Source organism: Festucalex cinctus, chromosome 10, assembly GCF_051991245.1.
Source record: "Festucalex cinctus isolate MCC-2025b chromosome 10, RoL_Fcin_1.0, whole genome shotgun sequence".
Classification (NCBI taxonomy): Eukaryota; Metazoa; Chordata; class Actinopteri; order Syngnathiformes; family Syngnathidae; genus Festucalex; species Festucalex cinctus.
The window spans coordinates 28,681,663-28,697,816 of record NC_135420.1 but is presented as its reverse complement, the minus strand read 5'-3'; the positions used below and the strand labels follow the sequence as shown (position 1 = coordinate 28,697,816).

The 16,154-nt window shown below is 42.5% G+C and overlaps 3 protein-coding genes across 5 annotated transcripts in view; 1 reads left to right on the top strand and 2 right to left on the bottom strand.

Moving 5' to 3' along the window:
* Nucleotides 1-1,017, bottom strand: part of slc22a23b (solute carrier family 22 member 23b) — a 44,923-nt gene extending 43,906 nt beyond the window's left edge. Inside the window, exons 1-2 of one of the 2 annotated variants that reach the window (XM_077533706.1) lie at nt 453-1,017; nt 127-286 (exon numbers count right to left, since the gene is read on the bottom strand). In XM_077533706.1, coding sequence (XP_077389832.1) covers nt 127-234 — 108 coding nt within the window. In that variant the 5' untranslated portion in view covers nt 235-286; nt 453-1,017. The remainder of the gene's footprint in view (nt 1-126; nt 287-452) is intronic. The other variant, XM_077533705.1, reaches the window with a different exon arrangement.
* Nucleotides 857-6,143, top strand: tbc1d7 (TBC1 domain family, member 7). 2 transcript variants are annotated; one of them, XM_077533714.1, is made up of 8 exons: nt 857-1,055; nt 2,373-2,492; nt 2,597-2,677; nt 2,762-2,952; nt 3,063-3,200; nt 3,981-4,126; nt 4,619-4,748; nt 4,842-6,143. In XM_077533714.1, exons 2-8 carry the CDS (start codon nt 2,381-2,383, stop codon nt 4,926-4,928), a joined length of 885 nt encoding a protein of 294 aa, XP_077389840.1. In that variant the 5' UTR covers nt 857-1,055; nt 2,373-2,380; the 3' UTR covers nt 4,929-6,143. The 2 variants fall into 2 exon arrangements, with proteins under 2 accessions (XP_077389840.1, XP_077389838.1); XM_077533712.1 differs by lacking the exon at nt 857-1,055 and adding an exon at nt 1,096-1,489.
* Nucleotides 6,144-6,187: 44 nt separating this feature from the next.
* phactr1 (phosphatase and actin regulator 1) lies at nt 6,188-16,124 on the bottom strand. The gene is given in 13 exon segments (XM_077533707.1): nt 6,188-6,797; nt 7,151-7,227; nt 7,322-7,462; nt 8,406-8,467; nt 8,557-8,612; nt 9,054-9,210; nt 9,277-9,485; nt 9,974-10,255; nt 10,257-10,512; nt 11,569-11,691; nt 11,922-12,002; nt 12,388-12,552; nt 15,884-16,124. Coding segments are annotated over 13 exon segments (1,749 nt in total). The 5' UTR covers nt 16,008-16,124; the 3' UTR covers nt 6,188-6,781.
* Nucleotides 16,125-16,154: the final 30 nt, after the last annotated feature.

Here is a 16,154-nt window from a genome sequence, read left to right as displayed (position 1 = left end):
CTTCATTTCAAGTTAGTTTGTGTTGCCATGGAGTTATGCAGTGGGCAGCCTTTATCACATAATATGTTGCTATATAATGTTAGCTAAAAGCATGGGAGTCCATTTTATGAGATGAAACGTCCTTACGGTAAGTGGTTCTGGCCCGATCAGTTGATGCAGAATCCTCCACAGCAACTTCCACCGGAGAAGCGACACAGTACAGACCTTGTCCTGATTGATCGGTGCAGAATCCATACTACAGCAACAGCCTCAGATTCGGTCATCATCATCAAGCTCCCTCGCAAATCTGAGGAGGCAGTAAAACAGGTAGTTTGACTAAATGCCACAGTGTAAATATGTCTTAAATCGAGGTTTATAACGAGGTATAGCTAATTTCCATAGGTATTTTTCTTACTATTATTGTAATACGAAAGAAAAAAAAAAAAAAGTCTCCAGAGAATAAATCCACTCACATCTAATGGAGCCCGGACTCAACATGCCTGTTTATGGTCTTGGAACAGATATGATGGGCGGACAAAATACTAATTTGTGCTTTAAATGCCTATACTATCCAGGCAAGGGTCATTTCTACTTATTCTGTTCAATCTTACAACTGTATCCTGGGCCATTTGTTTTGAGCCTTGGCCTTTACCTAAATCGAAGCATTTGCATAAAAGGAGCTGATGATTACCCACCTGTTCCTACGGAGCTACATATTTGTATTGAATGACCACAAATTAGCATTTTGTGCATAGACTATACATTTACATTGTTTTCACATTAAAAGTTCAATGTGCCCCTTTTGCAGTAACTGACAGCACTTGGCAACTTGACCCTCCTAAATGTTTCTTCCATGTTGATTGGCAGTTCCGAACTTCCGTCACAAGTCAAAATGGCGGTCTTGTCTTCCTGTCTTCCAAGAAGCTCTCTCTTGGACTTTGCATCGTTGTAATTTGATTTGTGTGGATAATTTCAAAATGTGGTGAAATGTCGTTTGGCCACTATAACAATCTGCTTGTTCGTGTTAAGTCACGGCAAAAAAAACAAAAAAAGTCCGTGTTTCGTTTTCCCCATTGGTGAGTTGCATTGGTGAAATGTCAGAAATGCCCGGATGTGATGGATTGTCCGTTAAAGCAAATGGCGAAATACTTACATAAAAGTGATCTAAAGGAACGTCACGATTTATGCACAAGACTATTTTTTTATAATGTGGTCAACACCAGACAAGACCGTAATCTCAATTTTCAGCAGTACCGTTAGATGCTGTTTTATTTTGGAATCCGACATCCGTACCCGGAAGTGAATGGAAGCAGCATCGGTGTCCTATGCCTGCCGGTAGCATGTAGCAGTGCTAAGCGCTAAGCAACGCGTCGTTTTCTTCGAAATGTGGCTCGAAGTAAAAGTCTAGCAACGAAAACCGTTTCTGTTGCCATGCCAAGACTACAGCAACTAACGACATCTCAACTGTAGGGGGACGAAGCACTCCAGAAACGTCGCTAAACGCGCTAAGGTGAGCCCCTTAGCAAACATTTGGATCACTAGCCTCATTGAAAATGTACACACACTTGTCAGGTTGCGTATCTGGACGACGTAGTGGTGACAGTTTGTCACTAAAGTAGTGATGGGATGCATGTTTCAAGTTTGTAGAAGAACCCCCTCGTCGGTGCGTGTCGAGCTTTTGGGAAAATCAGCCGCATCGCTCATCAGCAAAGTTCTGCAGCCTGATAACGATCCAAGTTATTGGAAACAGCAAACTCATTTTTGAAGGAATTAGTCCAAGTGAGCCGGTGCTTCACAAAGGTTTCATTTGGCCATCAATGGGACAACGTGGATTCGGATTTGTGACCACATTAACTCATTCACTCCCAGCCATTTTCACAGACGCAATCCCCCTTCACCCCCGTTCGGTTTACTGGATTTGGACTGATTTTGCAAGGCCCACAGAATATTGTGTTCTATTGCTATAAAAACATGGAACCTACCAAAAGAAAGATTAAAGTATCTTCTTTCATCAGGAAAAAAAGTATAAGTTTCATCATTATTCACAAATCTAATTAGAATTGTATTTGAGGTTTTTTTTCTCCCAACATGGCCCTGGTTGCTCTCTTATACTCTGCTGCCACCTGCTGGCCGTTTGTGTAATAACTATCATTTCTTCAACCGTTCTTTGTAGTTGAGAGGCTGCATCAAAGCCTTCTCTATGCTCATGCATTAAAAAACAAAACAAAAAACAAAAACAACGAAAAAACGTATAAATACGTCTTTGGGACACTTAAATTTAAAATAGAACGTACTTATATGTTTTTTTTGGAGCAAATGAGTTGACCATTTCGGTGTTTGTCATTGATTATCAGGCTAACGTTTCCCCTCTTTTGTGCGACTACTTCGGTCAGGTGAAATAATGGCCGACGACCCACAGAGAAACTTTCGCTCGGCTTATTATGAGAAAGTTGGCTTTAGAGGAGTGGAGGAGAAAAAGTCCCTCGAAATACTACTGAAGGATAACCCTCTTGGTAAGTGACAAACTGTCAATCATACAATGAAAGTGTTTTTTTTTTCTCACCTGATAGAATCATGCGATCCAATTAATTTACTGGAATTTTGTGGTCTCTGACAGATCTTGACAAGCTGAGCACCTTCAGTCAACGGTTTCCCCTCCCGTCCATGTACAGGGTCCATGTGTGGAAAGTTTTGTTAGGTATGACACGTCATGATATTGTAGATTGCACGTGAGCTTTGTGAGAATTTTTTTTTTTCTCACGCCTTCTTGCACGTACTTCAGGCATCCTGCCGCCCCATAGCGACTCTCATACCCTGGTTGGAAAGTACAGAAAGGAGCAATACCAAGACATCCTGGAGGCTCTGGAAGTGATGAGATACATCAAGTCCTCGACACCGTCCACCCATGTGTACTTGCGCATGTTCCAGCTGGAGAGCCACATGCTCCCGCGTTGCTCGGAAATCTCACCGCCGGTAAGATGTCGCCATTATCCAATGAATATTCACGCGGAAAAACGGGGTGAAAAGTTACACTGGTTGCAGTTGTCGTATGCGTGCGTACTTGGTGTGAATGTGGTTTTCAGGACAAAGAGCACGAGGACTTCCTGTCCATCAGCCAAGCGATGGCGGAGATCGTCGAGGATCCCGTCGACTGCTACTGGCTCATTAAAAGTTTCATCAGTCAGTTCCACACCAAGTTCGGAGACTCGCTTCCGCATCTTGTGAGTGTCACAGTGTTGTCTTCAAAGGCTACACTTGCCCAAATCGGATTGATTGCCTGATTCTATTCTGAGTAGGGATGTCACGATAACGGCAATATTGTGATATTAAAACTGCCACAATATCGTCGACGTCATGATCGCGATATTTAAATGCAACACATCTGTTAATAATAATAAAAAAATTAAAAAAAAAAAGGTCAGGTTGATTTACATTTGTGCAGCTGTAGCTCCCTCTGGTGGCTAATTTTTTTTTAGTGCAATTTAATTTTCATTAGGGATGTTTTGGCACTTCTATGTTTAAAATCTACGCTATAAGTTAGATGAAGTAGAGTGTAATATTACTGTGAAGCAATTCAATATGTGGAGGAACTCAATGTAGTAATAAGTAAAACAATAATAATAATAATAATAATAATGTTCCGTACAAGAGCACAATATTGTGCTTTTTTTTAAAATCTCTTTTTTTTCTTTTTTTTTTTCCACAAAATTGTGACCTTTTTTTTTTTTTTTTAAATATCTCCAACTTCCCCACAATATCGTGATAATTATCATATCGTGAGCTTCATATCGTGATATCGTATTGTGACGTTTGGATATCGTTACATCCCTACCTTCTCTCGTGGCACACAGGTGCAATCTGAATAAATTTGAATTGCAGAAAATATCTATATTTCCCCCCCCCCCACTAGTTAACAAGTATAACTTAGATCATCAATTCACGACTCAGTACATTTTGAGGTTTTTAATAATCGTCTATCATTCGGTGTCATCTTTCTGTAGCCAAAGAGCCTGGAGCATTACCTGAATCAGGAGGAGCCGGGCCTCCTCAACCATTTGAAGAGCAGCGGCGCTTTGCCACATCTTCCGTACAACCTGTGGTTCAGGCGCTGCTTCGCTGGCTGCCTGCCCGAGTCCAGCTTGCAGAGGTGAGTCCAGAAACAGGGAAAAAAAAAAAAATCAGCCAATGCTTGATTAGTGTTGTCATGAAAGTAAAATTTGGACTTTTACATTTTTACATGGAGTACTTCAAGACCAGTATTGAATTTATACATTGGCAAAATCATCAGTAAAAGGCAGTGTGGAATGCGAGCAATTACTACAAGGATACTAATTAGAATAATTTTGATTAAAAACAAAAAAAAATTCAAACATTTTAGTCAGTAAAAATGTGAAAAATGTTTCTTGTCCTAATGAGAAATATATTTCATATTTTAAACCATCAAACTGGTAATACCCATGTGCAAACTCAGTATAACGTCAACACTATATTGACTAAACTGTTAAATTGGAGACCCTCGTTCTGAAGACTTGAGTTCCACTTCAAGTACAATACGGACTTTCAAATTCACGGCGCCGGGAAATCGAAGAGTACGGATCCGCACAAATGACGCAGCACGTGTGGATGGATATGTTGAAAGAGTGTGGGACAAGGTGATCAGCGGCTCCTGCAAGATCTTGGTGTTTGTCGCCTTGGAGATCTTGCTCAGCTACAAGATTATGTTGCTGGGCGTCAACCGACCGGAGAGCGTCGTCAAGTTTCTCTGCAACGTGAGTCGACGAGCGGCAAAAAAAAAAAAAAAAGAAAGCAAACGTTTCACTCCTCGGCCCTTCTCGCCTCAAACTCTGTTGCTTCCGTTGCAGATCCCGCAGGAGAACACGGACGCCATCGTCACCAAAGCGATTGATCTGTGGCACAAATATTGCGGCAACCCCGCGCACGCCATGTAAAAAAAAAAAAAAAAAAAGTGCCAGGAAATCTGCACCAACGGATGTTTTTTTTTTTTTTTTCTTCTGACTTCCAAACCTGGGACGACGGGGGCAATACTGATCGTCGTGATCCGGTTGCCGGGAAAATGTGGAATCACTTGAAAAGGACAGCGAGAGGAGCGGCGGGAATGTCGAGGGAAAAAAAACAAAAAAACAAGCAAGCAAAATCACATTTCTTTCTTTAAGAAACCGCATACATCATAAAAGTAGAAGACTTACAATAAATAATGTTTACATGCTTTACAAAAAAAACAAAAAAAAAACATTTGAAACATCACTTTCTTTGTCATTTACAAGTCATGTAATTCTGTACATGCAAGCAAAGTAGCTTGGCAACACGCACAACCACACGGATGCACTGACATACATACACAAAACACGTTCTCTTTCAATAAAGTGATCGGCGATTCTAAGACCGGAAACGATGCTCTTTTTGTGATTTAAAAACTCTTTTACTGCCACGCAAACAAGCCCCACAGTGCCAGCCGATTTCCGAGCTTTTTAACTCATCTTTTAAGGCTAACAGAATATTGTGTGCTTTTATTACACGTCCAAATGTGGGTACCAAATGAAAGATCGCATTCTATTCTTTTATTTGGAAAAAAAAAAATGTTTCTACCTTATTCCGTTCTTTAGTAATCACCATTTGGAATCAGGTCATTTGAGTGAGCGAAAATTGAAACGATAAGGAAAATTAGCTTTTTGTCAAAAGATACATTTTCTCCACAACAGTGACTTTGATGCGAATGTTTTGTTTTTGTTTAGTGACGCTCTGTGAATTAGTTTTAATGTGACAAAGGCTTTGATCATTCACGACAGCCTTGAAAACGTTCCATTTCATCAGATTTCGTCGTAATTTTATACACTGGCAACCCATTGAAAAGAGATCCAATGCCGCCATCTGCTGGCCATAGTGAGCGAGTGAGTGTTCTTTGATTCCACCACGTATATACCAGGCAGCGCTGCACTTAAGACGTTGCACTTCCCATTGATTAAAAAAAACAAAAAAAACGTAGTTGACGTTATTTAACGTTTATGGCGGCATACATCGTGATTTTACTCAATTATTAAGCTTTTTTTTTTTGGCAGTCAAAGAGTTAAGGGCTATATAAATAAACTTGACAAGCTTGTGAATGCAATTCAAAAACGGATAAATAAAGATGAATCTGAAATTATTGCACTGTTGAAGACATTTTTTTTTTTTTTTTTTTTTTTTGAGAGAGAGAATTAAGTGTTGGGTGAGCAATGAAAATATTCCCACAAACAAACACTGACATCATTCCCAATTTTAAAACATAGTATCAAAGGTCACAATTGTTCACTTAAGTCTCATTGCACATCATTCATTCATTCATTCATTCATTTCGTTCTGCTCGTTTATGGAACATGGTCATCAACGTACCCTGTCACAATTGTCAACATTTTCACACTGAGAATAGAATTGTTGCTGGGCTGCGAAGCGCCTCGTGACCTGAAGAAAATCGGACATTGATGGATATACGGAAATGTGTCACTTCAATATAAATAAAACGTGTTAAAAAAAGGTCCATTAACTGAATTAGGATCATCAAGTCAGTCGTCGTGAAGTCCAGTCTCCCTCAAATTCATCAAAATTGGCAGATTTGACTTGACAAAAAAATGTCAAGTTTGTTGATACAAAATTGGACTCTGTCTCAAAAAAAAAAAAACACACACACACTTGGAAGGAGGTTCAAAGAAAAGTCGCCAGGTGTGATCACGAGAGACGAGTTCTGCAGTTATGAGGGAGGGCGGCAGAAAGCTCGCTTGTGCAGGAATAGCAACTTGGACTTCCCTTAGGGCCGATGAAACCTGCGGAAAAAAAATGATGCTTAAGATAACATTCCCGTCAGTAACTTATTGTTCGTCAATGGCCAAATTTAGATATGTTAGCAAAAAGAAGTGACCAAAAACAAAACATTGTTAGATGGAGGCCTACAAAATCAGGCCTTGACGATTCGTAGATGCGACACACGAGATCACGTATCTGCTACTTTGACTGTGATTTAAGCCGACCTTGGATCATAATCCGTCATTTAAAATGGAGGTGGCGGACAAAATGTCAGTCCAATCCTTCAAAAGAATTTTTTTTTTTTTCATTTTGATAAAACTGATGTTTTAAGTCCATACCTCCTATTTAAACAAAAAACAAAAACTGCAAATACCTGGTGAGGTGACGACTGGACTCGTGCACATCCATCTCTGTGCTTTTGAACTCATTCAGCTCTTTCCTTATGGCAGCCTGCATGACAAACAAAAAAAGCCAAATGCAGTGTCGATCTCGTGTTAAGTGATCCACGCCGGATTAGAAGTTGTCGTCGTGGGTATGCGGCAACCTTGTCAGCGGCTGTGAGTCTGGTCCAGGGCTTATCTGCTCTCCTGTCGTAGTCCTGAGCCTCGGCAACTTCCACGTAGTCGCTGAAGCGAATGAGGATCTTGGCTTCTCTCAGCTCTTCCACCGTGGGCCTCTGGCTGAGCTAGAGAACGGACGCACAAACAGAAAATAGATCCAACGGTTTTTGTTGTTTTTTTTTTTTTTTATTTCGGACTCCATTCAACAATGGACTGTCCACCGTTGGGCGTCTCAAGTCGTATGGTTTGGCGTTGATCCAAAGTCAAGTAAAACATATTTCTCGACTATTAACTCATTTGCTCCCAGTAACGTATAAATACGTTTTTTTTAAGTTTTAAGTGTCCCAAAGACGTATTTATACGTTTTTGTGTTTTTTTTTTTTTTTTTTTTTTTTTTTAATGCTAAAGCATGCAGAAGGCTTTGACGCAGCCTCTTAACTGCAAAGAACGGTTGCAGAAATGGTAGCTATTACACAAACGGCCAGCAGGTGGCAGCAGAGTATAAGAGATCAACCAGGGCCATCTAGAAAAAAAGCTAAATGACTTATAATTTTAAATAGATTTGTGAAAAGTGATGAAACTTAGCTCTCTTCTAATGTTAATTGCTGCAAAACGGAAACAGAAACATCCTTTTTTTTTCCTGATGAAAGAAGAGACTTTAATCTTTCTTTTGATAGGTTCCATTGTTTTATAGCAATAGAACACAATATTCTGTGGGCCTTGCAAAATCAGTCAAAATTCAGTAAAACAGCCGGGAGAGAACGAGATTGCGAAATGTGAAAATGGCTGGGAGTGAATGAGTTAAGTCAAATGTGGCCACTCTAGTCCAAAGGCGTTGGCCATTTTGCCGTCCATTGAATATGACATCACAGCCTCTCGGTTCAGTCATGTGACGTTCACAAGCTCAGCTTTTCGGCACTGTGATGTCATTTTCAGTCGACAGCAAGTGGCAAAACGGGCGTCGTGATGGTACAGATCACCATGGCGGCCATGTTTTCTCGTTGCTTCTGAATGATTTGAACTTATCGTCAGTTTGCTGATCAAAAGTCGAGTCGTCTGCTGTCTTACTTTTTTGGATAAATGTCTCTTGATCTCCCTCTTCTCCTCCTGCTCCTCCTGATCGTTTCGAGCTAAAGGAGAGAGAGGAAAAAAAGATGGATCTCGTAGTTTTTTTTTGTGTGTGTTTTGTGCTCTATTTTTAGCATGAAAAGTAACGTACGTTTCAGGATATTCCTCTGTTCCAGTTCTTCAGCGGTTGGGCGTTGGCTCAGCCGCCTGGTTTAAAAAAAAAGTTTTTCTTTTAGGGATTCGAATGAGGAGGAAGAAATCATGTTTAAACTGTCAGTAATACAGTATTTCAATATTGACCTCATTGAACACAGTGCGGTTCATGACACCGATTTTACTCTGTTTTAAAAGAAAGGGGCACAAATTCTGCAGGTAACAAATGAAAATGTCAAATGATATCCTGCAATATATGTCGCCCTATTTTATTTTATTTTTTTATATCGTGAAAAATGTTGGGATTATGTATACCCTTCAATTTGGGGCACGATTTAGGATAATATTTTACTTGCAAAAAAATTGCGTATCGATCATGTGAAATGACGGTTCTTTTTAAATCGCGATATTTCCGTCATTCATTTTTTAGCTACCAATCTGATTTTACTATGCGTGGGTGAGTACGTGAGTGAGTGCTGGCGCTATCTTCTCCACCTGGTGAGCTTGGTCGCCGTTTGCTGTCGCGACTCGAGTCTCTCCTGGTCGGACTGCAGCGGCAGAATGTTCTTCTCCTCCAGCTCCCTCTTGGATGGACGGTTACTGATCTTAATGGCCAGCGAGTCCTTTCGCAACACCTTCAGCGCTAGCGTGCCTGCGTTGACAAATAGCATCCGTCAACTTTCGTACGAGACGGGAGAGATCCTCATCAAACACCTACTTGTAAACAACGCTTCGTCCTCTTCATCCTCATCTTCTTCCTCCTCATCCACTTCTTCCTCCTCCTCTAATTCCTCCTCCTCCTCGTCTTCTTCATCATCATCATCGTCCCCATACATGACCGGTAGATCTTCATAGTCCGTCTCATTGGGGAGATTTTCCTTGTCGTCACATTCCATCATCACCGCGGGAACGCCGCGCATCACGGAACTGTTGATTGGTGGGGGAAAGGGCAGAGGTCACGAGAGCTTGCTTATCGTTCCATGAAGCATTTAATGCAGCGTTTGTTTTAGCAATCACAAGCCTCAAAATCTCAATAAACGGAACAATGTGGAAGGCAATTTCCACAAACAAAATGATCAGAAACTGCAGCAGGTCTGAGAGGGGTGTAAAACTGTTCCTCAGACAAGCAAGCGTCGTCATATTGATGGATTTGAATTTGCAAATGGTTGACAGAAGATGTAATTCGTTTAGTTCTATTGGTAAAATTCAGGTGGTTAACACAACATGTTGTGCGTCAGAGAGAGACAGAAGTCACTGTTTTCAGTTTGGGGTTCTAAGCGTAGACAAATACGGAAAGCCGACTTGGTGGCTGTAGACATACAAACATGTCTGACATTTTGTTATCTACGGCAGATATATGGCGGATGGACAACTATTAATCCATAATATACTAGTCGAATTGTTTGGATCCTCACCTCTCGAACCTCTGCATGGTAAGGGCCAGGGTCTTGTTGAGCTCCTCAATGATTCTGCTGGGTGGATGAAGCGCAACGGGAAGCGTCGCGTACTGCAGCAGGTGCCCGCCGGCGGGAGCATGGCCGGCGGGGGCGGAGCACTTCTGGAAGGCCAGCAAAGGCGGTAAGGGTTCCGTGCTCCCTGCGGGTACGGAGATCATGAGCTTCTTGGGAGGTAGAGGAGGCGATAACTTCACCGACATGCACGGCAACTTTACCGGGGTGCCATCTGGAAATTGATGAAAGGAATTTGTCGCTTATGGCTTCAATTGGGAACATCACACGGGCGAACGTACCTGTACTGTGGTTTGCTATCCTGGCGAAGGGTTTGGGTGGTAGCGCAGGAGGTTGCTTGTGTAACGTAGGGGGTTTGTGCAAAGTTGATTCCGTATCGTTCCCTGGATACACAGAAGGCTTTTTTGTTGGGGGGGCCTGGTTCAGTTTTTGAGGGTGCTCTTGTTGACTTGGACAATCAGCGGGGTTCTCAAACTCGAGTAAACCTGAGGAATAAAGCAAGGGAAGTGAAACGCTGGATACGTTAGCAAGGTCTTAGGTTTGAAGTTGGACTCTGAGGCACTGTTTACACAAACAAATCGTGTACATCTCAAGACATGCGAGTGTCCAAAAGAAGACGCCTAGGACGTTTAACGGCTGCAATGTATATGCCAAGTCTGGAGTGGCGCTGTAGCGCTGCCACAGGGAGTTGATGGAAAGCATAGAAAAATCAACGAAGAAGATGAACCACTGATCTGTATAGCCAGTTTTGAAGCTGCGAGGCCGCCATATTACTCCTCCCAAGAAACGTTTCTTGGCATACGATCCTAAGGGACAAGGGTCGAGCAACTGAGTACTAAAAAGAACCTGTAGTTTAAACAGTAGTCTGCTCGCGAGATGGGAGGAGTAAGATGGCAGCCCCGTCGCTTCAACAGCTTACATGGCCGTGTATGGACTATCGGTATCGGCTATCCAGTGATATACACAGATCAGTGAGACGAACACAACACAGGAGAAGTGACAATGACGGGTGATTCAAGTACAACATCACGCAAAACATTTTGCTGTAGAAGCATAAACAAGCTAAGGAGTTTGCGCAAAACGACAAGACATGGCTATCCGCCATTTGTTGTTGACAGACTGGCGGTTCGTGCGCTGTCACAGGAGAAGTAGCTATCCTTGCTTTGGTGTCCACATTGGAACATACGTTTGGAAATCTTTCTACTCTGGAGCACGGTTCCAAAAGTTATCCGTTTTCAAGCGGCGAAACCGCGCTGCCATGTGGACGAACTGTAAGAAACTTGTGCGGGTACACTCAAACGGGCTTTTGTGTGAACGGGACCCGAGTTTGCATGATCTCTGTACTCATGAGCAGCGAGGGGCGTGAGCGCTATTTTCATCAGGGTTTGTTCAAGGTCACAAAGATGCGACTTAAAAAAAACAAAAAAAAAACAAGTTGGCGACCATTAAAGATGTTGGCAAACATCTTTGCGACCGTTTACGACCTCGGAAAATAAACGGACAGTTGGACAGACCACAGACGAGGCCTGAATGTTGCCTACCTCCAGCTGCAGCCGCTCCTTCCATCAGCTCGGTACCTTCAGACTGCGACAAGCTGCACCCGAGAACCGGTGAACGGCCATTTTGCAGCTTGTCCTCCTCCCGTACAGATGCCGATGAACCGTCTGCACAAGAGCATGACGTATTGATTGAGTGAAGGAGCTAATTAGAATGACGGGTTCGAGGGTATAATCACTTGTTAAAAATTAATAAATTTCACTCAATGCCAAGGATGTATTTTTACGTCTTTTAAGAAGTCCAGGTACATAGTTATATCCATCAATCCGTCCATCATCTGAACCACTTATTTTTATTTATTCATGCTCACGTGGTAGGGAGAAATTTTTAGACTCACCTTTCTCGTAGACTTCCTTCAGGACGCCTTTCTTGATCAGCTCCTCTCTGCTCTGTCTCGTCGACATTTTTCGCTCCAGCACTGAAGAGATGAAGTGGCAGAAAGCGCACTAGTAAGTACACATTGTAAACATGAAGGCGCTATTTCTTCATTCTTCAGCTACTTCTTCACAGGAATATTTCAGGCTGAACGGACGGGACGGAGCATTGTATATACAGTCAACTTTTTAAACACTGTAAACAATTTTGATCACGTAAAATAAGCAAGCGTAACGTATAGTGTTGCCGTATCTATTGTCCTGCTATCTCGTCTTCTCGTTTGATGCATTTTGTGTGTAGTGAATATACCGTATATCCCGTATTGTCTCGTAAAGCCTGCGTCTATGTAAATTAATACATGATACTAACTTATAGGATGATGATAACCGGTAGCGTGACCCCCGTGTAAAACGTGTTCCGATCCTCACCGGCAGAAGTCTGCTTGAACTTTTCACTCTTCTTCTTTCTCCATTTCCAAGGTTTAAAGAGGCGCCCCAGGGTGGCAAATTTACTCCGCCGCCTAATTGGGGGTGTGTGCGTGCCAGGTACGAGTGAATCTGAGCGCATCGCTGCCAGCCGCTCTACTTCTTCAGCTGCAACACAGAATCGAAAACAAACAAAAATAGCAATTTGCAGAGAGGTGAGTCGATATTAAACCGGTTCTATTCACAACCGCAATCAATTTGTTTCGACTTTTAAAAATAGGAGCTATTTGTAGAAGGACCTGTGCATGGTTTTGACTGTATTAACTAGGGGTGTGAATTGCCTCGTACCTGACGATTCGATTCGTATCACGATTCACAGGTCACGATTCGATTCGATACCGATTAATCCCGATACGAATTTATAAGTCGATTGTTGCGATTTTTTTTCATTCAAATTTAGAAAATACTAATCAGTAAGCTTGTAGAGTGTAAGATTTATATGAAAATGTATTATTTATTTATCTGAAATTTCAGTCTTATAGAGGTTGTAATCTGTTTCATGTTTAAACAGCATTAAAATAAAATATTAAGGCTTAATGTTCCGTTCATATAACATTCTTCCATGCTTAAGGTGTGAATCCTAAAAAAAAAAAAAAAAAAAAAAAAAAAAAAAAAAAAAAAAAACGATTTTGCCTATTATTGAATCGATTCGAGAATCGCGCGATGTAGTATCGCGATATATCGCCGAATCGATTTTTTTTTTAACACCCCTAGTATTAACCATCGAGCATCCACCACCCCCGCCACTCTCGCACCCATTTAGCTTCAAAATGAATCCCGACTGGTCTCGGCATGTTTGATCAATACAAAGGGACACAACGGCAGCATTCGCGTGTGTGCGCGCGCTCACAAATCCCCGTAAATGTGTGAATGAGAAGTCGGCCATTCACGATGAGTCACCCCCAACATTTCCTTCCTGTCTCCATGCGTTCTATTCTGTTCGGTTCCATAGATGTCTCGCATCCAAACAGGCAGCAGTCTTATAGGAATAATCATCATCAAACAGCTCGTAGGATGTAGCGTACATGTTTCTAAAATTCAAGCGACCCTCCCCCCACCCCCACCCCCATGGCTAATATGTCCAAAAATACTCCACAACGGGTCAGACTAATAATAACTGCGCTAACAAATTTTAAAAGCAAAGCTTGCAATCAAGCTGCAAAAGGAGTATGACAGATAATAAGAGTCTAAAACGATGTTGCTAACACATCCATCAGAAATGTTTTGACTTGCATATAGAATAAAAACATTTGGATACATTGTACAAAGCTCTTGGGTGCCACAGAAAATGTGGAGAAAACCGAACAACTGCATCAGATGTGGTCGAGAACGCTGGTCCCCAACCACCCGTCAACACTTTTTTTTTTTTTTTTTTTTTTTTTGTAGCCTAAGCATATATGTTCCAAATATGGAAACTGAGGTTTGAATGTTCTGACTTTAGCCCAATTCACGCTGGCTGCAGAACGGGCGCCGTGCATTTTCCCTACGGCTTCTGCAAGGACTGCAATTCGCACCACGTGCGTTGCGGGTCCGGAAATCTGCTCCCGACAGACCACGAGATCACGTGGGGTTCGCGCCGGAGAGTTGAGTTCACCCAATAACAACCGTGTATATAGAGTCCTATTTGTAAACAATAGCCACGCTTGCTTGTTGTCACATCGATATGCTTTTGGACATTATTTCTGGGACTTCTACCATGGCTCTGTAAGTACGTTTTGTGTTGAAATAGTGTTATTTTGTCACGTTTAATTTATTCTGAGCTCACTTTTTGTCTTAAATGTCCAACTCATGTCATGCTATGTAGCTAGCTAGCTAGCTTCCCTCCCCCAAAAAACGAGTTCGCAAACGTGGTTTTATTTTGAAATATACCGGATTCACCTTGATGCGAGACGCCCGACTTCCTGTCCGGCTCCATCTTGTGGTCTGTCGGGAGCAGATTTCCGGACACGCAAAGCACGCGGCGTGAATTGCAGACCCTGCGGAAAGCCGTACGGAAAACGCACCGCGTCCGTTCCGCAGTCAGTGTGAATTTGGCTTTAGAATTTTCTGGCACAGACCACAATTCATTGTTATGTCAATCACAGCAAGTCGTCCAGGTCCTGGAGGAGCAAAACGAATATTTTTTTGTCTAGTTTTTGTTGACAAAACTAATGCAACGCTACCATCACTCTGGATGACTTTTTTTGTTTTGTTTTTTTAATTCAAGGAGTTCAATTTTCAACTCATCGTAGGGAATCATTCAGATTGTTTGTTTTTATTTGTATTTATCTTATGGAAAGTTGGACTACAGTACACATAAAAAGTGTACACATATCAAAACAAAATATCAAAATGGAGGAAGGCCCAAAATGGATGGTTATCTTCTGTCCATTTTGGTCATGTGAGAGTCATGCAGCTGCACCTTTTTGGCCTGTGCTCAGCTTCAGCAAACAGCAGGGGCGGCACTTTTCACCTCCCTTCCTCCTTCGGCCATGTTTGACAAACTCGAATCACGCATCACCTACTGGCAGGAAGTGGTACTGTCATTGGTGAGCAACATGGTTGAGGAGGACTGTAGTCTAATCTTAGATTACAGGTTGAAGATTATCTCCACATTGACCCTTTCCAAAATGTGTTTCTAAAAACAACAATACGGTAGCTTATATGTAAACATCTGACATTGGAGCATAATTGCAGATGGAAGAAAAGGCGGCATGTAGCCATGAGTCGTCGTCAAAGGACGCCATGTGATTAGGATTTTTTATTTTATTTTTTATTTCCTGGGGGAGGGTTGAGTGCAACTCGGATTCAGTGGCGCAAGTGGAGGAGGGGGGGTTCGAAAGAAGCCGTCATTATGTGGAGGATGATGATCGCCGATCCAGATCGTAGCTTTGATACATTTTCGTTTCAGCACCACGCGACGATGAACAGCTGAGCTCCTTTTCAGAATGCATATAAGCAAGAAAATAATCTTTCAGCTGCACAGCCTTTGAGTTATCATCGTGGCCATGGCAACAAAGAAAACTGTCAGTGTGACAAGCGCAGCATTCAACTCGCACCGTTTTGACATTTAGGCTTTTTTCCCCTCCCACTTCGCATGTGACGACAGTGAAGCACTGCATCGTTTTTTTTTATTTTTTTATTTATTTTATTTGAGATAATAACCGGGATTTGATCTCCACTAATGCATTAAACATGAAAAGCACCCTATTTGGGGAGCTTTTCCTCGCTCGTGCATGAGTCACTGTGAGGTCCTTATCCTCCAACGTGCAGCGAGCGGAGCATCATGGGTACACCGTCAGACCTGCATCATGAAACCCCAGAATCATGCGGATAGTCTCGGAGGGTTGTCAAGCGGACGAGGATTGCGTTTTTACTATGTCGTCCCCCAAGAGACTGCTGGTGTAAAAAAAAAAAAAAAAGAAAAAGATCTGCGTTGTGGGCTAAATCCATATGTTACCTGTCTCCAGGTGCAAAGAGATCCTCGCTTCATTGATGTAAGGCGTGTCACTTTTGGAACGAACCCTCCGGATCGGTCTGCGGTCCTCCTGCTGCTCCGGAGCCGCCGACGCCGACGCCGCCATGTCCAGGGCCTGCCACCAGCCGGGCGACGTCCACAGCCGACCGGCGTGACGAGACTCTGAGCCGCCGCAGCCACTCGAGCGCTCACCCCGACAGACAGTGCACGAGTGGGCGGGCTATTGTAAGGCTGGCGGCGGGGAGGAGGAGGA